The following is a 21,991-nucleotide window of genomic DNA, read 5'->3' on the forward strand; positions in this document are numbered from 1 at the left end:
TAGCATATCCAATATTGATTTAGAAAAGACTTTATTACATCACAATGAAGGCACTCAAGAACACAACAAGCATCAATAATAGTTGTGATGAATGACTTTTCATACCAGTTGTGACATTCAATCTGACTGAACGAGCGGCTACTCCACTAACATGTCCATTAATATTCTTTGATGTTGAAGGAGTTGTAACAAATTCACAATTTGATCCAAATGCATTCTTCAAAGTACATTGACAAGTTTCAGGAGCAATACATTGACCTCTTGATGAACAAACACTTGCATCAGTACTCTTAACTCCCTTACAATTGAATGATTCACAATTTGATCCATAGTATCCATTCTTGCAAGTACAATTATTTGGTTTGGAACATGTACCATTTCCAGAACAAACTGAATTATCTGAATATAATTGACCAAAACAATTGAACAATTGACAATTGTTTCCATAATATCCATTGTCACAGGAACAATTATTTGGTTTGGAACAAGTACCGTGGGATGAACATACTGAGGATTGGTCACTTCCAATACCGTTACAATCAAACTTGCCACATGAAGCTCCATAATATCCATTATCACATGAGCAATTATTTGGTTTTGGACAGGAACCATGTGAAGAACAAACAGATGAATTGGCACTGTTCACACCAAAACAATCAAACTTATCACATGCAGCTCCATAATATCCTTCCTTGCAAGTACAATTATTGAAATCCAAACATTGACCATTTCCTGAGCAGACACTTTGTGAATTCTTCAAAGTTCCAAAACAATCGAATTCTTCACAATTAGCTCCATAATAACCAAGAGAGCATGTACAGTTATTATATGAAGAACAGATGCCATGACCAGAACAAACATTGGCTTGAGATTTGAGAATTGAATTACAAGTGAAATCTTCACACTTGCTTCCATTATAACCAGCAAAACATGAACATTGATCCAGTCCTAGGCAATAACCATGACCAGAACATCCCTTAGTTTCATCAGCAATACCAAAACATTCATTCACACAATAACTCTTGAAACTATTCAGTTTGCCTTTAACGCAATAAGGTGTTAACTTGTTAACAAATTTGGGTGTTGTGTAGAAAAATTCTCCTTTTCTATTTCTCATGACATAGGAGTAGTATAAATCTGGTACTGAATCCAATTTCAATTCTTCTAATTTTCCTGTATACTTGTTTAGTTTGAGCAATGCTGAAAGGCCATAAAGAGTGATAATAATTTCACCCTCTGGTGTTTGAAGAATAGTTTGAACATCACGAACTGATGTTTCATTGGCTGGTAAATTATATTCAGGATAACCTCTTGTGTAATTACCAACAATATTCGTAATAATTCCATTGGAAATTTTGAAAATTCTATTGTTGCCAATATCAGGAACCAACAAGACATCTTCTGACACAACACTGAAAGATTGGGCAGTGAATAGTGCTTGATTTGCAGGAATACCGCTTTCAATTCTATTTCCAAGACCTGCAATGGTTGTAACAATTCCAGTTGACTTGGTGATTTTTCTAATTCTTGAAGAACCTTCCAAAATATAGAGATTTCCCTTCTCATCTGTGTCCATATAAACCACTTCTCCAAAATAGGCATTTTCAGCCTTTAAGCCATCTCCAAATCCACCTATTAATGTTGAAATGGTTGCATTCTCTTGATCAACTGAAACATATTTGATATTGTTAATATTGGTTGGATCATCCACATTGGAGAAATACAAGTTTCTTCCCTTCATTAACATCAAGGTTGGGAAAATAGCAGCATCAACAGCTCTCATTCCATCTCCAAAGAAACCATTAGTTCCATTACCAGCAAATAACACATTTTGACCTTGTGGAGTAATCTTTCTAACTTGGTAATTCCCAGTGGAAACATAAAAATCTCCAGTCAATGTATCAAATTCCAATCCCCCTACGTTATCAGTTGCTGATCCAGGAACAGAAGAAACTGTATTATTGTAAAGCTTTCTAATTCTTTGATTGTAGGGATCAGCAAAATAAATGGCATCCAATGAATTTTCTGAACGTACAACAAGAGCCAATGGATTGATATTTGCTTCAAGGGCAGGTATTTCCATATCAATGTTTTGCTCATAAATTTGTCCAGTACCAGCAATAATAGAAACTTGATTAGTGAGCTTGTCAATCTTCTTGATCAAATTCCAATCGGTCACATAGATGGCATCTCCAGAAGGTGATTCTGTCAAGAATATAGGTGAAACAACATCAATATTAGGTGGAACCTCGGATGATGGAATCCCATTTCCTGAAACTGTGGTGATTGTGCCATTAATTCCAAAAACCTTTCTAACTCTATTATTACCTAAATCGGCAATCCAAAGATCACCATTTGAATCAACAATAGCATGTGAAGGATTGTTCAATGTTGCTTCAGTTGCTAAACCACCATCTCCTGTAAATCCAACAGTGCCATTTCCTGCAATAATTACAACCATATTACTATCTTTAGAAATCTTTCTAATAGTGTGATGTTTGTAATCAGCAATGTAAATTTCATCTTGATAGACAGATAAACCAACATATCTACCACCAAATATTGGATTCAGAGTATTGTTCAATAATGTATTAGTGCTTGTACTAATTTTTGCGTTTAACTTGGAAATTTCATTAAACTTTGCAATGGAACTTCTTCTAAATTCAGTGGATCCCTCAATTCCACCATAAAACACATCATTGCTCAATGACTTGTCAATTGCAATAGTTTTAATACGTTCGATAGCTCCAGGTAAGAAAACACTCTTCTCTAGACTATTGATCTTGTACATAAAGTTGGCATCAAGACTTCCAAAGTACATTTCATCGCTCTTTGAAAGAGTTGCAACTGTATCAACGACACTCAATTGTTTAGGATCCAGACCATCAATTGGAATTGGTACATTTTTTCCACTTCCAGCAATGGTTTGAATTGTGTTAGTTTGTGGACTGATTTTCTTAATGGAGTAACTCAAACTGAATGTAATGGAATTGTCGCTGTAATCCATTACAATGGCAGTACCACCACTAACTTGAAAATCAGATACCAAAACTCCATCACTACCTGAAATAGAACCAGACATGCCTGTAACCTCATTAGTTTCCAAATTATACTTGTAAAGAAAACTGTCAGATAACATGTAGAACTCATTATTGGAAACTTGCAAGAAATCTTTAGCATAATAATAATCATTCTTTTTCATGTAAATGGTAGAATCAGAAATCAACCACAAACCAGACATTGTTCCAGTTCCATAAAGAACAATTCTTCCATCATTTGCCAAACTAAAAGCTGTCAACAGAAGTTGACATGAGAGAGCATTGCTACCATCATAACATGGATTTGTATAAAACAAACCACTGCTACTACCAAACACTTGAGTTAAAGCAAGAGTTGTCATGTTAAATATGAATATTTTGTGTTGTTGTTGATAAGTTGTTGTTCTGATGGCAATATCTCCATTACCATTGATAGAACAACCACCTTCATTGCCATAGGATGAATCTGTTTTAGAAAAGAGTAGTGTTGTTGTGGCTGTTACATTGTCGAGTTTGTAGATGGCAATTTGTGGAAAAACAACACTGACAATGTACAGATTCTCAGAACTCTTATCATATAACAAACAGCTGACAGAGGTAGAGTGTGAATAAAACTTTTCAACTGTGCCAGTTTGTTTGGAAATTTTACGAATTGGTTGATAGTTATTGTATGTGAAAATATCACCAGCTGATGTAATGGTATAATGAGCATAACTAACAAGAGTGTTCAGAGCTGGGTAGCCAGAACCATCGTCATTACCACCTGCATAGACAGAAGTATTGTAAAAAGTTGGATAAACAACATTGTCTGGCAAGGTGGTTGCTTCTTGTTGCATGGATTGACCAGCAACAAGCAAGAACAAGAATAGACAAAACAATAACTTGTTTCTCATGGTTTTGTTTTTTTGAAATGTGGATTTCCGTCAAGGTTTGGCCACAGGTCGCTTAAAAGTCTTTTTGTACGATCTCACAATGAGAAACTTGTCGAATAGTTTACAATAAATAAAATTCACCAAAGTGCGTTTGTGCCCCTTCAATATTTACCATCTCATTGTTTTTGAAGGAATAACCTACTTGGCAACACGTGTTTCGGTATTTCGGAAGCAGAGAAGTACATTCAAGTTTACCAAGAGAACTATTCGAAACAATCTCTTTTTGATCATTGTTCAAAATTGCATTTGAGTTTTACCAAATCATACCACTAATATTCTGGTGAATAACGAAACATTGCATAAAAGAAACAATACATTCGCATATCAAAATTAATTGTTATTTCTATCCTCTAGATTATTGTTTGATTGACATTTAAATGAAAAATTAATTGTTTGATGTTGGTGGGAAATTGAGTAAAATTATCTTTTTTCAAAAATATCCATAAAAAGTTCAACAGTGATAAAGAGTAAAAAGAAGTTATGTGAAGTAAAAGACTACAGCACCACAGGTTCCCAAGTTGTCTCCAACCTCAGCACTGATGTGGCTCGACGATGCTTAACTTCTCAAATCGGACGGGATGAGGTGCATGAATCGTGATATGGCCGTAGCCATTCAATACCTTAATTTGTGAAATATAAACCGATTTAAACCCCCTTTTCTTATTAATTCCTTTCAATAATCACCAGAATTAAAATGCACTTGACTGATTTCACAACTATTCTTTTACAAGAACAAGTCACGTTTTTCATCATAATGAACTGCTTCCTTAATAAGTGCTGTCCCTTTTGTATTTTTTTATTCATACAATTCTGAATGTGGTTCAAAACAATAATTTCATCCAATCATTATAGTTCCTATCATTGTAAACTGCCACGAAATATGAGAGTTTAATATTGATTTCTTATTGCTATTGGTAGTTAGTGTTGTTTTTGCAATTTAAAGAATTGTAAAACTTGGAACTTGGAAGGCAAATTTCAAAATAACTGTAGTTTCAAGTTAAATATATAGTAACTCTCTTATTAGGTAATTCAATTGAATGTTTAATATTTTTTCATATCCAGTATGGCTAAGTTTAAACCCATTTATGAATAAGAAACAATTATTTTTCATCCAAACTAACTTTATTACTATAGCTAACTGTTACAAATATTTGGAATGCATAGAGGAAAATGAAATCTTAATAATCAGAACCTCTACTCAATACTTCCTTGCAGGTTGGTCTCAAGAAGATGGTATGTTCAAATTGAGCAGTATGACATCCCTTAACATCTACAAATGGTGGATATTCATGAACAATTCCATTATTAACCAAATCACGAAGAGCAACAAGATATTTCTTTTGACCGGTTCTGTCCAAATATCTACGACAGAATGGAATGGATCCAAAATGATCATTGATAACCTTGAGCAACTCTCTGGATTCCTTATTTCTCAACTCAGAGCCATCACCATGGTAGGTGAATTCTCTTCCATAATGAGAGGATACACCTTCTTCAACAACATATCCCTTACCAGTAGTACCGAAAGTTTCAATTGCAAAGAATTCATTCTCTTCCATTTTGGTATTGTCTGGAGAAGCAACGATTGGAACTGATTTAGTTGAATGGACACGATATCTTTCGATTGAGTGTCCACACAAGTTTTCAATACTTTTAACTCTGTGAGTCTTTCCATTAATAGTCTATTAGTATTAGTTCAACAAGCAATTAACATTGTAAATATAAATGAATAAGAAAAAATACATACAACTTCATAAGATTCCATTACTTCTTGAATGGCAGCTCCAACATCTCCCAATCTAACATCAATGCCAGCTGTTCTGACACCCATGTTTGTTGCTTCCTTGACAGCATCCAATAATGGTTGATATTGATCATTCCAACACATGGTAAATGCAGAATCAATAATGGTTCCATTTACATGAGTTCCCAAATCAAACTTGATAACATCATCCTTTCCAATAACGGTTTCATCTCCACCATTTGGTGAATAATGAGCAGCAACATGATTGATGGAACAACCCAATGGAAAAGCAAGTCCACTCTTCTTCTTGTCAGCTTCCAACAATTCTCTAGCCTTTGCTTCATACATTTCAGCTGCATCAATAACCTTCATTCCAGGTTTAACAACTGAATCCTTGAACCATTTTCTGGCAGTTCTGTGAACCTCAGCTGCATGTCTTGCTTCCTTGAGACGTTCTTGCAACTTTTCATCTCTTTCTTCAGCACCAGGCTTCAACTCAGAAGGATGAAATCTCTTGGTCTTGTAATCGTATTGTCCCAATTCACAGATTTCTCCCTCTGGAAACTTTCCGTCCTTATACAAATACTTGATTGGTACAGTTGGTTCAGGTTGAGTTTGTTCAGTTGGCCATACTTTTTGTTTGTTTGGATGATTTTTAGTTGGTTGAACAGACTTTGAGCTTTCCTTTTCATTCTTCTTGCTCATTTCCATCAAAAACTTCATCTCATCATTGGAATTAATTTTTACATTCTTCTTCTTGGAAGTGGTTGATCCGCCTCCTCTGGTGGAGAGAGTTTGTGCAGATAGAGTACTCTTCTTGATGGACATTTTAATAATAATAATAGTAGTGGTTGGTGGTTGGTTTTGTAGTAGTTAAACTAGAACAATAATATTAACACAATAGTGCGTGAAAGGAATAAAGTAAAGAGGCTTTTTTTCTTTCAAAGTTTTTGGTGTTTGGACGTAATCAAAAGAAGATACTGTAATGATAGGTATTGCAAGAAAATTGTGATGTTACTAAAATTTAAGTATTGTGAAATTACAAGGACAAATGTTTACAGAAGAATCTTGTAATTAAATTTGAATGATTGTGAGAAGTGTTCTAAAGAATCCACAAGGAAGCAAGGAGTTTTGGGGTGAAATAAAAAAGACTACAGCACCACAGGTTCCCAAGTTGTCTCCAACCTCAGTACTGATGTGGCTCGACGATGCTTAACTTCTCAAATCGGACGGGATGAGGTGCATGAATCGTGATATGGCCGTAGCCAATCAATACCTTATTTTGTGAAATATAAAACGATTTGACCCTCCTTTTCAATAGGATTTTAATGCTTCTAATCTCAATTCAAAGTCAATCTGTCAACTCTATATCATCACTGGATCTGATTCATTACATTAGAGAAGAAAGTTTAGAGCTTCATTCTCCACTTCGTAGTGATTGGAACCACTTGCAATTCTCTGAAGAATTACTGATAGTTCAATTTCGTAAATATCGAAAGATTTTTTTGGATGGTTCTCTTCATTATACGTGAATATCTACTCAAAGTTATGGTTGTAATATTGACCAATTGTTTCTAATTCAGATTCCTTTTCTGTAAGATTACTGTAGAAACTGTTGAAAAATGTTACATGAAAATCCGAAGAAAATCAACATTGTTTGCTATTCCTCCTCTTAATTGGAAGGTCTTGGAACGAATCCCTTTTCACTTGGAAAATAATTCCTTGCATTGACATGTTCAAAAACATTTAAAAGGTCAACCATGCCAAATTCTAAAGTTTAAAGATTGTTCAAGATCCATGAATTTCTTTAAATTGACATGGATTACACGCAACCTTTTCATTGAAGAAAAAAACATGTACTTCTCCAGATGTATCACCAACAAGTTGTTAGTTTCAGCTACAACTTTTTCTGCAACATGCATGGCCATTCTCATGGCTTTGATCATGTTATCATCAGTAACAACAGCCAATTCGCAAACCTATTCATTCAATAAGGATATGGACTACTTTTCATCGAATTATGTTGAAGCTTATCAAAAGTTTAAACAAGTTTGTGAAGCAACAGGTGGTTACAAGTACTCAGAGTATGAGCTTCCTTCCATTCTTGGTCTTCAAGGTGAAAAATTGTACATGTCTGCATGCTTCCATGAAGAACGTGCCAACATGTTGAAGAATAGTGCTGAATCCAATGTTTTCCTTACCTTCTCAGGTGTACATGGACAAGAGGGATTTGCAGGAAGTCCAATTCAGATTGCCATGATAAAGAATGACACCAAGTATCAATTCAATCTCCCTGAAAATACCTATCCTATTCACATTCACATGTTAAATCCATATGGAGCCAGTTATGCAACAAAGGAAAATGAAAACAATGTCGACATGTTGAAGAATTTGAATGAACATTACATTGATGTACCTGGTTGGGAAATTTCAAAGAATGTTTTATTGGAACAATTCATTGATAATATGAATATTTCATATATTCACTTGGAATCTGTTCAAGCACAAGCAGTCAACTACTTTAACACCCTATTGGCAAAAGTTGGTCTTCCAGCATTCACACAATCATCAGTCCTTGGACAAATTCACAGAAAAATTGGAATTGCCTACGCAGGAACTACAGAAGAATGGACAGCCAAGCAAGTTAAAATCATTTTGAATCAACTCTTGAAAGGCTACTCCTCCGAATATACCAAGAGTAGAAAGGTTTTATATATTGACTTGCACACTGCTGTTGGTGAGTATGGAAATGTGTATGCCATGTTCGATCCTGAATGGATTCCATTCGCTAAACAATACCTCCTCAAGAATGAATACATTCACGACAATTTATTTCCATTTCCGAATGGTAAATATTTTGGACATTTCATTAAGGAGTTGGCCCTAATGAGTGGAAGCAAGGCCAATTTAACTATTGTTCCAACTGCTTGGGAAATTGGTACATTCCCACAAGATGCCTATCAAAATTACTTTTTATTTCAATTGAATTGTAGATTCTATCAAAATATAACTGATAGAAATCCAAACTTTTGTCCATTTGTGAATTCCAAAGTTGGTGAATATTTCTATCCTCAAGATGACAATTGGAAGTCTTGGGCCTTTGGAAATTTGACAATTGCAATGAGAAGTTCAATGAATGGAATGAATCAATGGATTTTGGAAGAAAAGTGGAGAGTTGCAAGTTTGGCAAATTGTAATATTATGCAATCATTCATGGTTATTGTAATGATTATTTGTTTGATTGTTTTATTGTAAACATTTTAATAAATAATTTGTTGAATTGGATTGATAATTGATATTATATTAATGGAACAATTGTGAAAGATTTGAGTGGGTCTGCAATGTTTTTAAATTATTTGGTGGAGGAAAGAATTGGTGGAAAAATAGAGTAACAGAGGAAGTGTAAAGATACATCGATGTTTTAAGGTCAGAAGACATGATACTTTTACAATAGTTGGTAAATATTGGACATAATCTATTCTGACAAGTTCTATTTAAATAACTCTTCAAGTATTGAAATTACAGTTGATTCCTGGGTGTTACAAAATTTAGCTTGAATTAACGAGTCTGAAACTATAGGGTTCCATATCGCTATCCTGAACTGAGGGATAATTGAATACATAAAATTCTTCAATCTGAATTGCGATTAGGATCCTGTCAATGGTTGTTGTTCCAACTCCTCTTTCAATAATGATCATAATTCTGCTCGTTTAAATATGAGCACAAATCAACTAGAATCATGCGCGCAGAATTAAAAGTATAAATTTTAGGTTTAAATTTTATGGATTTGAAACACAACTCTAATTCCAAACACAAAAAAACAAATTCACAACTAGTTTTTGAATTTAATTCTATCTGCACTAACAGTTTACAATCGTAATACAGTACAATATGAAATACGTCAATTTGGGTGAAAGTGGTTTAAAAGTTTCTCAACTTTGCTTGGGTTGCATGAGTTTTGGATCTTCCAAGTGGATTCCTTGGGTTTTGGAAGAAGAGGAATCATTGAGAATATTGAAGAAGGCATGGGATTTGGGCATCAACTTTTTCGACACTGCCAATATTTACAGCAATGGAGAAAGTGAAAGAATTTTAGGCAAGTTCATTAAGGAATTCAACATTTCAAGAGAGGAAATTGTGGTTGCTACCAAAGTTTGTGGACCATTGGATCATTCTGGTGAACAAAAACTCATTATGAATAGTAATCAAGGTAAACCAAATACTATGGGTCTTTCCAGAAAGCACATTATGCATGCAGTTGAGGATTCATTGCAAAGATTGGGTCTTGATTGTAAGTTTTACTTTCTTCTTGTGATTTTAAATGAAAAATTTAAATAGACATTGATTTGTACATTATCCATCGTTGGGATGAACAAACACCAATTGAAGAAACTATGGAAGCTCTCCATGATTTGGTTAAATCTGGAAAGGTCAGATACATTGGTGCCTCTACTATGTTTGCTTGGCAATTTTCCAAAGCTCAACATTATGCTGAGAAGAAGGGATTGACTAAATTCATTTCCATGCAAAATCTGTACAATCTCATCTATAGAGAAGAGGAGAGAGAAATGAATCCATTGTGTGTTGATCAAGGTGTTTCACTCACACCTTGGGGACCTCTTTCTAATGGAATGTTAGCTCGTGCTCATGAATTTGTCAATGCTGAGGAGAAGGCAATTGAAACTACTGAAAATAATTCCAAGAGACAAAATACTGATATTGTTCAAACCATATTTAAGGGCAATTTGACTGAAGGTGATAAGGAAACTTTGAGAAAAGTTTCTGAAATTGCCAAGAAGAGAAACGTTTCTCCAGCTCAAATTGCACTTGCTTGGTTACTTTCCAAACCTGGAGTTGTAAGTCCAGTAATTGGTGCAACAAAGGCCATTAATGTTGAGCTCAATGTTCAAGCACTGGAAATTGAATTGACTGAAGAGGAGAAGAAGATTTTAGAAGGAGCCTACTCTGCAAAGGAAATTCAAGGAATGTTCAAATTAAATTAATGTGACACCAATTCTTGCTTAAAAGAATTTTTTAAGACATGTTTCTTAGTGTCATCAATAAATTTTCAACAAAGTTATTGGATTTAACACATTTAGATTATTAATTTGTGGCTATTCTTTTTAGTTTAATGGACGGGAAGCCTGTCAGGAATATAACGACAATCCCGCTACAGTCTTTGACTGTATGAACAGTGAAGGCAACGAAGACAGAATCTTGTTGGTTCAGGTTTTGTTTGAAGAAATTGTTAAGGTTGATAAAACCTCATATTTATTAAACTTTTGCCATGTTGAATTGCAGGATACAAATTTTGGTTTCTCATATTCTGATCAATTCGAAATTGAAACTTCATATATTTACAATTTACTGAATTATTTACAAGTTGCAATTTTACATCTTTTTCGATTTGGTAATCTTCTTAGTTGTGGTGTTTGATTGTTTAGCTCTCTTTTCAATTGAATTTTTCGAAGATCTTTTAACTGAAATTTGTTTACCATTTAAATTTGCATGATGATAATCAATATTATTACGATGTCTTGTTCCACTTATAATATTAGATGTATCAATATCAAATAATGGTAATCTTTTAGATAAATCAATTGGTTTAGATCTTGTCCATTCTGTTTTTGTTGGAATTCTATCTTCGGAAGATGAAGTATTTGATGAAGTATTTCTAGCTGGCATTTTGCTCTTAGTTTTTGTTATTTAGTTATTTTGTTTTGTTGTGGAAATTTCATCATCCGAGCTAACAGTTATCTATTTATTTCCATGATGATTTCCACTAATTTTGTGATTCCGATTTTTAGTGGATCTTCCACTCATCACAAGAATTTTTCTATTAATATTTTGATGAAAGGAAATTTAATGAAAATCAACAAACAAAAGAAAATAACAAGCAAAACTTCTAAATCAATCACAGAATTCTTTAGAAATGAGAAACAAACAATTCAAAATGTGGTAATCTCCATAAAACTCAAAATTTTGTAAACCTAAGCAATCATTGTAAATAAAACCAAAATGTAAATATTCAGTAAAGTACACAGTTGAATTGTTTTGACCTATTTTCTTTATTTTCTTCTGAACTGCTGATTCAATTCGCATCCTGCATAAATTTCAAAGTAATTATATCAATTCTGTGTTTGCCCTCCTTCTCAATTTTTTCCTGTGAGGGATCATCTGGTATGATTTCTAGCTCTGTTAAATAATAGAACAACTCCTTTTTCTCAAAAACAACAAACCTTTTCGGATGTTTCACTTTGTGTCCATTAATTAATCCAACATACTCATAAAATGTAATAAAGAAATTGGTGATTAGTTCTGTAAGAAAAAAAGGGTGTGTCAGATCTGTGGTGGCAGAACCGTCAGAAATCGGCCCACAGACTTGCTCACAGCCCCGATCATTTGAAGTAGTGGTATTTCAAGTATGCCTGTTGGCTCTCACCTATGCTACACCTTCAACGAACACGGTTTGGTTGCAGTGTAATCCCTCAATTGGTTCTGCCAATGACAATGAATTGTCTGCAAACTCTAGATGGTTTGAAAATGTCTGATATGGTTGTGGTTGAGAGATAATTGATATTTAAAACTCCATCTCAGGATTGACATCTTCACATCCATTTTCTCATTTCTAAAATTCCTTTGCCCACTTGTTTAAGTCAAGTAAAGACAAAATACCAAAAAGATAAAAAGACTACAGCACCACAGGTTCCCAAGTTGTCTCCAACCTCAGTACTGATGTGGCTCGACGATGCTTAACTTCTCAAATCGGACGGGATGAGGTGCATTCATCGTGATATGGCCGTAGCCATTCACTTTCTTAATTTTCGAAATACAAACCGGTTTGATCCTCAATCAAATATTTGTAATCAAATTCTTTGCACTTCAGTTGCAACATCTTAATAATTCTTTGTTTTTATAAAAATACAAGTATTGTTCATTAAATAATTGTTTAGGGAATAGTACAATAATTAATTTCTGGAATAGTCAAAATCGTCAAAGTTTTGATTTTCTTCCTTATCAATAACTTCGGCAAATGAATCAACAGCACGTTCAGATGTGAATTCTTCATCAAAGTATTTGATATCATCTCCATCTCTGAGTTGTGGTCTGAATGGAGGTTCCAATTGTCGTTGATATAATTGTTCCCAATCAATATTTGAGAAGAATGGATGTGATTTGATTTCTTGAGCATCAGTTGGACCACCTCCCAAACGTTTGAATTCTTCTCTTTCCAAGAGACCTCTCAGTAAGGATTGTGCATCAGGTGGAATGAATTGTGGGAATTTGAGTGGAGCCTTCAAAATTAATTCGTACATTTCATTGATGTTTTCAGAGTAGAATGGTGGCAAACCAACCATCATTTCGTATAATAAGATACCTAAACTCCACCAATCGACTGCCTTAGCGTGACCTTGTCCCTTGAGGATTTCTGGAGCCAAATATTCAGGAGTACTAAACATTTATAATTAGAAAAAATTTAAAAGATTGATTACATACCCACAGAATGTATAAGTTGGAGTAGCATTAGAAATGGATGTCTTGGCCAAACCAAAATCTGTCAAGACAACATAACCATCTGAATCCAAAACAACATTTTCTGGTTTCAAATCTCTGTAAATAATATCATTCTTGTGCAAGTGTTCAATGGCCAAAACAATTTGAGCAGCATAGAACTTGGCACGTTCAACGTCAAATTTGGTTTCTTCTTTCAAGTGGAAGAACAATTCACCACCTGGCAAGAATTGAAGAACTAGATAGAGTTTTTCATCTGTTTGGAATGCATAGTACAATTTGACAATGAATGGATGGTTAATTTCTTGGAGAATTTGCTTTTCAGCCTTTCTATATATGGTGTAAAAGAGGTGTAAGGTCAATTAGAAAATTGTAAATATTTGGAAATATTAAAATACGTACGTGTGAGAAACCATGTTTTCTTTAACAATCATATCCTTACGCAAAACCTTCATGGCGAAAATTTCTGTAGTATTCTTTCTTCTAACTTTCATAACTTTTCCGAAACTGCCTCTACCAACGACGGCAATCAATTCAAAATCATCCAAAGTGACCTTCTTTGCTTCAGCACTATTTCCACTTGAAACCAACAATGTACTACTCGAAGTATCATTTTTCATTTCCATCTTGGTTTGTTCTAAACCCTTTTTATCATTCTTTGGCTTATAGTCAATAGCTCTTTGTAATTCATCCATCCACTTTTTATAATCAAGTTCAGATTCACAAATCAATTCATAGACACGTGAAAGATTTGGACCACTCAATTTCAATCCGAGTGACTTGTTTCCATCCTTTTCAACTTTGGCATTTGTCAGGACAATGACACCTGTTGGACGCTTATCTGTATTCTTTTTGTAATAGTACAAGTGTTTACCTCTCAATTCAAACCATCTACGACGGTGAGCAAGAGTATTAAATCCACCTCTCTTTCTCATATAACCTGAAAAATCTGGTTGTTCAAATGACTATATGATAGTTATTTTGTTATTATTAATTTGATGTATGTAGCAATCATTCACCATTAGTAGGATAAATTCATCAATGGTATTACATTAATTATTATTATAATAATATTATTGTTCATAATTATTATTCAAATAGTAAAGTCAACCGATCAAATCACAAAAACCGAACCGTATTATCAAATAATAGCAAGAAACAAGAATTGGGTGTGATTATCATCATCATAGGGGAGAGAGAAGAAAACATTCAGTATTACAGTTGGTGTGTTTTTTGTTCAAAGTAAAATTTAAAAAAGAGCGCGGCAAGTTTTATACAGCAAGCAGGATAACAAGCAATTACGGTATATCATCATATCATTATCAAAAGAATCACATGAATGTCGCAACAATATATATATTATCAAACAATTGTCTCTGTGTTATTATACTACTATTATTGACTAGTAAAAATACGTACGTCCATCATTTTCTCTGTTTTTTTGTGTTGGGTGATTTGGTTATAATGTTACTTGTGTTGTTGCTGGTCGAGGAAGAAGTGAGGGAGCAATATTGTGAAATGCGCAGCAGTTTAGCTGTTGTTGATTTTGGTTAACACAATGAACTCGTTTTTTTGCAATATATAAAATTGTGATAATTGACAGACAGTTGTTGCATGTCTTGCGGCAAAAGCAAATCAGGTCACACAAAAGAGCTTGCCATCAACGTTGAATGACTACTACTATTGTAATGGAAATGTTGTTTGGTTACGAATCACTTGATCTTTGTAAACAGGTCGAAAATGGTCATCAGATGAAAACAAAACAACATTAAGTGTTCTGAAAGTTTTGATAAAAGTTTAGTTCTGATATTTTCAAAGCAATTCCAATAGAAATTGAACACTTTATCCAGTGCCATTTGCTCAATGGTACAAGGTTTGATGCAAGTGAGTGAACTACTTCCTTTGAACTTGGCAGAACATTTTTGAATATCCAAAATTTTTGAAAGGAAAGATCTGTAAATCAAGTTAAAAAAATGGTGTTTCGTCTCTTCTCAAAGATTAGAACAGTTGATGCTAATGATGACCTTTCAACTGTTTCAGAACAACACAAAGAAGAATCTAACGTTACAGTGGGGGTAGTTTCCGATACAGTTTCACCATTAAAAAATACGAAACATTCTCTCAAAATAGTAGACAAATTAAATAGGGACGAATTATTAATTGTTGGATGTTTTCTAAATACTTCCGAGCTAGCAAATCTTGCTTCATGTAATCAACAATTACTGGAATTATTCTTTAATTTGACAATTGACAAGGTCAATTTAATAGCAAAGAGGAAAAAAAAATTCTCAAGTATGAACATGGATTCAAGAATTGTTTCAATCAAGGATGTGTACCAAGAGAATGATGAATTATTCTCAACAACTCAAACAATAATTTGGAAACCACTTGTTCTACATTATTTTCCAAGTTATTCGAAATCTCTGAATGTGAAAAATTGGATGCACGTATTAAGGAGAAGATTCACACACCTTCAGATACACATGCCAAGATCCAAAAACCAAAACCAAATTCAAATAATTGACAGTAGTGATAAATACAAAAGGGAATTCGTTGAAGGTTGCGAATGGGAATACGAATGTCCACTCAAAATCACCTCAATGACTTACATTTCCGAGGAAAAGGTATTTTGCAATGTCTGTAAGGAGAATATTTACAAAGTTCACAATCAAACCGATTTGAAGTATCACACCGAACAAGGACATTGTGTCATTCTAACTGAAAAAAAACATGTTAAAATTGGAAAGACATATAATCCTGATTATCATGAACTTCCTGCTGTTCGTTAACTCTCTGTACAATTGGACTCGAATTTTCTTGTTATTGTAACAATGGATGATAAAACTCAAGACACATCTCCAATGATGTCTCTCCAAACCAGTATTCCTGTTAATGAAATTCATCATTAGTGGAAACATATTTTTTTCCTTCTCTCTTAACCCTTATTTAATAATAAGTTCAATGCTTAAAAAAATGGATGTAGAATACGTCCTGTGTGCTGCACAAAGTTATCGAAATGGATGCAAAGATAGAGACAATTATGGAAGACATTAAAACATTGAAATATCCGAAAGAAATGTGATTGTGATTGTTTGGGTTGCAAGGATTTTTGAATGATTCTGAGAATACTTGCATAACAATTATATTCCTTAATTAATTTAAAATAAATTATTTTTGAATAAAGAGAGACTGAGATTTATTTATTTGAGGTTTGTGACACAGGAGTGTGTTGTTGAGGGAAAAAATCACCGAGAAGTTTCAGAATATCCTCAGTAGTCAAATTGTCAAGGTCTGTATTTCCAAAATTCATAGTTCCATTCTCAATGTTGAATATATCATCTCCATAGGATTGAGAAAGTTTTCTGATTACACCTTGAGCATTAAAATCTGCAGGAAGTGAAACTTTTCGTGAATTTAAAACATCAATGAGTGAATTTTTCTTTTCTTCACGATTAGGGGAGTTAGGATTGCATTGTTCATTACTTTGGCTCATACTACTATTGTATTGTGCGATAATATTGAGTAATTGCATCTTTTCATAATCGGTGAGAACGTCCAAAGAAGCTGCATTTCTTCTAGAGTATAGTCTGCCATTATCTTGATTTGTTGAAGCATTCATATTTTGAATGTTATCGTGTTGAACTGAACTATTAATCGAGTTCACGTTCATCAATGGATCCATTGAAATGTTTGTCATATTTGGTGGAAGGGTATTTCCAGGCCCAATAGTTAAAGGTAAACCATTTAAGTTATTCATTTGTTGAAGGTTGGTATTTACAGCAGATGGAAAGGTAATATTGTGGAAGTTGTATATCTTTGGATTTGGTTCTGACTTGTTAAAGTGATTGGAATAGTCATGAAATTCTGTTTGAAAACCATGATATCTAGGACTTGTTGGATATGGTTGGTTATTATTGGCAAAATTTGGTTGGATCATTTGAGGTGTTGGTGATGGCACAAAATTTTGAATTTGGCCAGCTCTATTCATACTTAAGGTGTCAGAGGTAGCAAAATTGGTGGGTTGTCCATAGGCTTGGAATGGAAAATTGGAAGTTTGATTTGATTGATAAATATCTTCTTGTTGCTGCTGTTGCTGTTGTTGATTGTTTTTAGCAGGATATTTCAATACTATTTTTTGACTGTCTACATCTGCATATTGATTAGTTGTTGGCATTTGTAACATGTTTGAAAAGGATTGTTGAGGGCTATTAGATATTTGCAACATTCCAGTATAAGGATTACTAAAAGTGGTACTTCTGGCATCTAGGTTTGCATAGTTTTGATCCTGAAAAGAGTTAGTATTCGTTGGAGATTCTGTATTCATAATCACAGTTCCATCTTGCAATAATATTGATGAAACATTTGGAGATGGATTAGTCTTGAGCTCAACAACTTCTCTCTGCAATTTGTCAATTTCCTGTTGAGTTTGTGCCACAGACTTTTGATCATTCTTTGATTCAGAACGTTGTTGCATAATTTGTAAAACTTCAATTCTTCTCTGAATAGAATTTAACCTTCTGAATGGCCATCTTGGAATTTGAAATTCTCTGCACAACCTCTTCAATTGGGTCAAGCTTACTCCCAGTAATTGACTGGCATCTCTAATTGGCATTTCAAAACAAGAAGCAATATCATTGAAAGCAATATTCTTTCTGTGTTTTCTAACTGAGAGTCCATGAGATGATGACCTGGATTTGCCACTCTTCTTTTTCTTCTTTTTTGAGTTGGCTTCTGGTTCTTCATCTTCGTCCATGTCTTCATCATCAAAGGATGACGAAGTTGCTGTAGTTGTTGGAGGAGATTGCAGTTGTTGGGAAGAGGTGTTAACAGTACTGTTGGCCGAAAATGTCTGTTCAATTTGTGGAGGGACAAAGTTCATACTATTTTGTGAAGAGACACTATGGCTTGAAGATGCCGCTTGTTGTTGCTGTGGATAGAAAGATTGTGGATTTTGATTATCAAGAGTAGAGGGAGGCGATGTGGATCCACATGTATTGGAAGCTACTATCAGTTGGTTAGCAGCTGCAGTTTGGTTCAAAAAGTTTTGGTGATTTGTAGATTGCATCAATGGCATAACTACTTGGTTGGCATCTAATAAATCGGCAGGTGAATTTAGTTGATTCATAAAAGAATGTCCAAATGTTGAATTATTATTACTATAAAGCGAGGAAGTATACGAATTTTGAATAGTATTTTGAGTGAGGCTATGGAGAGAGGATGTTGTCGATGGCTCAAGTGGTTCAGACTTTATGTGAGTGGAGGAGGCTACGGAAGAGGTTGATAATGCTCCCATATCAAGACTAGAATAGAGATGATTCATTAGATTGTTTGTGGAGGTAGCAACAGTAGCAGCAGTTGGTAAAGAACCATTCATCAGTGCCGTGAAATTATTTGATGATGCCTGTTGCTGCATTGAAATGTTATAATTGTTATTGTAATAATAATTATTATCCATCTTGCCTAATATTGATGATGAGGACGAAAATTATAGTTGTTAATAGTAGGTGGAGGAATGTGGAAGATATTGTGGTAAAATTGATGATGATGATCTGAAGATTACGAGATGAAAATAATGATAGTTTCCTATGATCATAGGTGATTTTTCAGGTGTTTTCTACTTTCTCAGATGTTTTGTTGAGCAAAGTGATCTATTTGTGTCTCTTTTTTTCTCTTCCTTCGTTGAAGCCCAGCTGTTGCAAGCCTTCAGATGTATTGTTGGTGCTGTTGTTTTGGAATGTTAGGTGGTGCAAGAACGGATGACCTAAGCAAGCAAGTGGAAATGTTTTTGTGTTTTTTGTACAAATAAATTATCGTATCGAATGTCGTTTGGAAGAGATTTCATTGCCACATGTGAAGGGTTTTTTGTTGTGGATGTGGATCACATAATAGTCCAACAGTTTTATAGGAAGTGTTGTTATTGATGATCAGGTTATAGCATGGATATGGTTATTTTGTGGAGGGAGGTAAATACATATGGAAAGATGCCGGAATACAGTTAGTTGATGATAAAGGTTATCACGATGATAAATTGCAACACATGTTTAAGATTTGAACAAGGTTCATTACTTACTGTTGTCAATAATCTCACTTCAATAATGTTGTTCTGCTGTTGAGAGAGAACGGACAATGTCTCTTGTTTTAAATAGGGAATAGATAAAACCTCTTGTAGCAATGCTGATAGACAAATTACAAGAGATATCTATGAAAACAAGAGATGATGATAATCGGCAAACAATCACTACTAATTTGAACTGTTAGTTAATTATATTGAAACTCCACAAGATTGTCCTCGTTAATATCCAGAAATACTAAGTCAGACTTCGATACTATTAGCTTATTGAGCACGCACACACTAGTTTGTTTCAAAACCAACCGAGCCTACGGAGACAACTATTTTCTTTAATGTTTTTAATAAGGGGTTTGTTTTAGAAACCATGCACAACAATCTCAACAAGAGATTTGCAGTGCAGTACAGCAACAAGCACACACCACCACACAACTGTGGAATGCGGGTATTCTCCACACAACAACGTTCGTGATCTGATGTTGGTTGGCATGCGCAACAATCTCGTTAGTAAGATAAAAAAACCTCTTTGAGGAAAAAACTCGATTTTCCACCTCAAGAACGTGTAAAGTAACAGGGAGATTATGTGATTATTAATATTGTTATATCAAATGAGAAGAATATTATTACATAGGTTAATTTTGAATTGCTGAAGAAGAGGACTTTCAACACCTTTCTCAGAATTCATTTCCAAATTTATCAAGTTGGATATTGGCTATGATACACAAAGAAACACAGCCTGAGGCTGTAAACTCTCCAATTCACGTCACGTGTGGAAGGCTGTGTTTCTTTGTGATGTTGTTATTACTAATAAAATATTCTGAATTTATTATGTTCTGTCCCTTAACATGTTGACTACAGCAGTCAAGTGCTTAATTGCATTGGAGGCATGGGACTTTTGTGGAAGGATTATTTTCAGTTTATAATCCTCAACCATCTGCATTGCCAGTAGACAGTTGCAAATGAATGAAATATTTCACTCCGAAACAAACACTTGAATAGTTCATTTTGTTTCCTGTTGATAGTTAGAAAAGATGCCCTACAATTGATTTAACAATTTTGTTGTTTCAGACTGAAATATAGATCTATTTTCTTGTGGCATTCACTGGTAACTTGCGTTTTTTCCAACCTTATTCTTGAACATTTACCACCACAATGTAAACAATTGAATACAATAACAATAAGGAAAATCCACTTTACTAATTAATTTTTTACGATTTTCTCGAACAATATAATCTAAAATAGTCACTCAACCAATACAATTTAACACTCTTTTAAGGTTCTATTCACACTCATATCATTGTGAAATGATTCCACTCACTTGACTCTCAACTTGCATCCAGATTCCACCAGATGAGGACACTACTTTATTGCAAGTTACTTTCCATAAACATCTCATCCATCATTTCATATCGTGAAATTATATACATCATTAAAAAAACAAGATTGATCTCTGTTTACTTTGCTTGAATTCTTTCCTTTTTGTTTTTAAACTTTTAAACAAATTCGCTTTAGAATTATTTACGAATTCTATTTTTAATCTCCAATTTACTAAACATCACCAGAAGGAACAATAAGAAAAAAATTGATTTTAATCTCTCACATTCTCTCTGTCTATTTGATTATCTATAACATCAACAGCATCATCAGCCGTAGAATTTAATAGAATTTGATTTATTGTTATACACAATCAATACTAAACAAGAACAACAACAATAGATCATCTTTGCGGAATCTTTGATCATCATTTTGGATTAAAATTTTAATACAACAATAGTGGTGGATTTACATAGAATATTATTATAGATTACAATTGTATAAATACTTTAAATATTATTAGAAAATGGTTACACCAAAACTTACATTACGAGAGGCTATGGTTACACTCACAACCATGTTTCCTTCCTTTGATGAAGAAACTATCAAGGGAGTACTCTATCAAACCAATGGTCATATGGAAAGAACCATAGAGGTTTTATTGACAATGGTTGATGAAGGGGATACTGGTGCCACCACAAATCAACCTCCAATGGTTTCTACTACCAATACAAATACTGTTAATAATCAATCAGGTCCTCCACCATCATCAGGAAATATAGTTAGACATACATTGGATGAGGATTTCTTGAGATATTCAAATTTAGATCCAGCAACTGGTGCTACAACTCAAGAGGAAGAAAATCAATATAGTCAAGATGAATATTATGCACAACGTTTACAACAAGCTTTATTCGAACAAGGTTTATCGAATGCTCCTCCACAAACTCATCAACCACCTGCCTATGAATACGGAGTTGATAATAGCTCACCTCAATATCACACCAACTCAACAGCAACTGTCAGAAGAAATGTTGACAGTGGATATTCAACAAGAGGAATTGGTTCGAATACCACAACAGAAACTTCAACTTTTGATCAATTAAGTGACCTTGCAAAGAAAAAGTTTGCAGACTTTAAGAAAAAGTACTTTACTAACAATAATAGAAACAATGCTCAACCTGTAGCAGATCCAGAGGAAGAAACAATGAATAGAGGTCTCTTAAGAGATGAGGATGAAGAAATGGAAAATTCTCGTTTGTAAATTAATATAACATTTAACTTGTACATATTCTATTATTTATTTCCGAAAAGTCATGATTAAAACTTCCAAAAATGGGTTTATACCATCTCAGGATTGCTTACAAAAATAACAAATAAGGAA

At 34.0% G+C, this 21,991-nt stretch overlaps 8 protein-coding genes across 8 annotated transcripts; 4 read left to right on the forward strand and 4 right to left on the reverse strand.

The window, feature by feature from the left end:
• Positions 1 to 34: 34 nt before the first annotated feature.
• Positions 35 to 3,931, reverse strand: NAEGRDRAFT_63708 (uncharacterized protein; the record flags this gene model as incomplete). Its single annotated transcript, XM_002681204.1, has 1 exon — positions 35 to 3,931. One exon carries the CDS (start codon positions 3,929 to 3,931, stop codon positions 35 to 37), a length of 3,897 nt encoding a protein of 1,298 aa, XP_002681250.1.
• A 786-nt stretch (positions 3,932 to 4,717) lies between these two features.
• NAEGRDRAFT_77253 (methionine aminopeptidase) lies at positions 4,718 to 6,647 on the reverse strand. Its single transcript, XM_002681205.1, has 2 exons — positions 5,718 to 6,647; positions 4,718 to 5,652 (listed from the first exon to the last, which is right to left on the reverse strand). Exons 1-2 carry the CDS (start codon positions 6,540 to 6,542, stop codon positions 5,149 to 5,151), a joined length of 1,329 nt encoding a protein of 442 aa, XP_002681251.1. The 5' UTR covers positions 6,543 to 6,647; the 3' UTR covers positions 4,718 to 5,148.
• Positions 6,648 to 7,568: 921 nt separating this feature from the next.
• On the forward strand, positions 7,569 to 8,969 carry NAEGRDRAFT_46617 (uncharacterized protein; the record flags this gene model as incomplete). The annotated part of the gene is made up of 1 exon (XM_002681076.1): positions 7,569 to 8,969. The coding sequence occupies one exon, from the start codon at positions 7,569 to 7,571 to the stop codon at positions 8,967 to 8,969; it is 1,401 nt and encodes a 466-aa protein (XP_002681122.1).
• A 636-nt stretch (positions 8,970 to 9,605) lies between these two features.
• NAEGRDRAFT_60334 (uncharacterized protein) lies at positions 9,606 to 10,717 on the forward strand (the record flags this gene model as incomplete). The annotated part of the gene is made up of 3 exons (XM_002681077.1): positions 9,606 to 10,005; positions 10,053 to 10,369; positions 10,418 to 10,717. The coding sequence occupies 3 exons, from the start codon at positions 9,606 to 9,608 to the stop codon at positions 10,715 to 10,717; spliced, it is 1,017 nt and encodes a 338-aa protein (XP_002681123.1).
• Positions 10,718 to 12,614: 1,897 nt separating this feature from the next.
• On the reverse strand, positions 12,615 to 14,793 carry NAEGRDRAFT_78534 (uncharacterized protein). Its single transcript, XM_002681206.1, has 4 exons — positions 14,646 to 14,793; positions 13,629 to 14,191; positions 13,212 to 13,556; positions 12,615 to 13,166 (listed from the first exon to the last, which is right to left on the reverse strand). Exons 1-4 carry the CDS (start codon positions 14,652 to 14,654, stop codon positions 12,683 to 12,685), a joined length of 1,401 nt encoding a protein of 466 aa, XP_002681252.1. The 5' UTR covers positions 14,655 to 14,793; the 3' UTR covers positions 12,615 to 12,682.
• A 916-nt stretch (positions 14,794 to 15,709) lies between these two features.
• On the forward strand, positions 15,710 to 16,015 carry NAEGRDRAFT_63713 (uncharacterized protein; the record flags this gene model as incomplete). Its single annotated transcript, XM_002681078.1, has 1 exon — positions 15,710 to 16,015. The coding sequence occupies one exon, from the start codon at positions 15,710 to 15,712 to the stop codon at positions 16,013 to 16,015; it is 306 nt and encodes a 101-aa protein (XP_002681124.1).
• A 407-nt stretch (positions 16,016 to 16,422) lies between these two features.
• NAEGRDRAFT_63714 (uncharacterized protein) lies at positions 16,423 to 18,681 on the reverse strand (the record flags this gene model as incomplete). Its single annotated transcript, XM_002681207.1, has 1 exon — positions 16,423 to 18,681. One exon carries the CDS (start codon positions 18,679 to 18,681, stop codon positions 16,423 to 16,425), a length of 2,259 nt encoding a protein of 752 aa, XP_002681253.1.
• A 2,207-nt stretch (positions 18,682 to 20,888) lies between these two features.
• NAEGRDRAFT_78535 (uncharacterized protein) lies at positions 20,889 to 21,893 on the forward strand. The gene has a single exon (XM_002681079.1). It carries the CDS (start codon positions 21,134 to 21,136, stop codon positions 21,869 to 21,871), a length of 738 nt encoding a protein of 245 aa, XP_002681125.1. The 5' UTR covers positions 20,889 to 21,133; the 3' UTR covers positions 21,872 to 21,893.
• The last annotated feature ends 98 nt before the right edge of the window (positions 21,894 to 21,991 follow it).

Source organism: Naegleria gruberi, assembly GCF_000004985.1.
Source record: "Naegleria gruberi genomic scaffold NAEGRscaffold_7, whole genome shotgun sequence".
Classification (NCBI taxonomy): Eukaryota; Heterolobosea; class Eutetramitea; order Acrasida; family Naegleriidae; genus Naegleria; species Naegleria gruberi.

Excerpts from the sequence above, each read along its gene's own strand:
- NAEGRDRAFT_78535 (XM_002681079.1), top strand. The coding sequence starts at position 21,134 with ATGGTTACACCAAAACTTACATTACGAGAGGCTATGGTTACACTCACA.
- NAEGRDRAFT_77253 (XM_002681205.1), bottom strand. The coding sequence starts at position 6,542 with ATGTCCATCAAGAAGAGTACTCTATCTGCACAAACTCTCTCCACCAGA. Across the intron at positions 5,653-5,717 it reads TAATGGAATCTTATGAAGTT|ACTATTAATGGAAAGACTCA; the intron begins GTATGTATTTTT and ends TAATACTAATAG.
- NAEGRDRAFT_78534 (XM_002681206.1), bottom strand. Across the intron at positions 13,557-13,628 it reads GAAAACATGGTTTCTCACAC|AAAGGCTGAAAAGCAAATTC; the intron begins GTACGTATTTTA and ends CACCATATATAG. Across the intron at positions 13,167-13,211 it reads CCAACTTATACATTCTGTGG|TACTCCTGAATATTTGGCTC; the intron begins GTATGTAATCAA and ends ATAAATGTTTAG.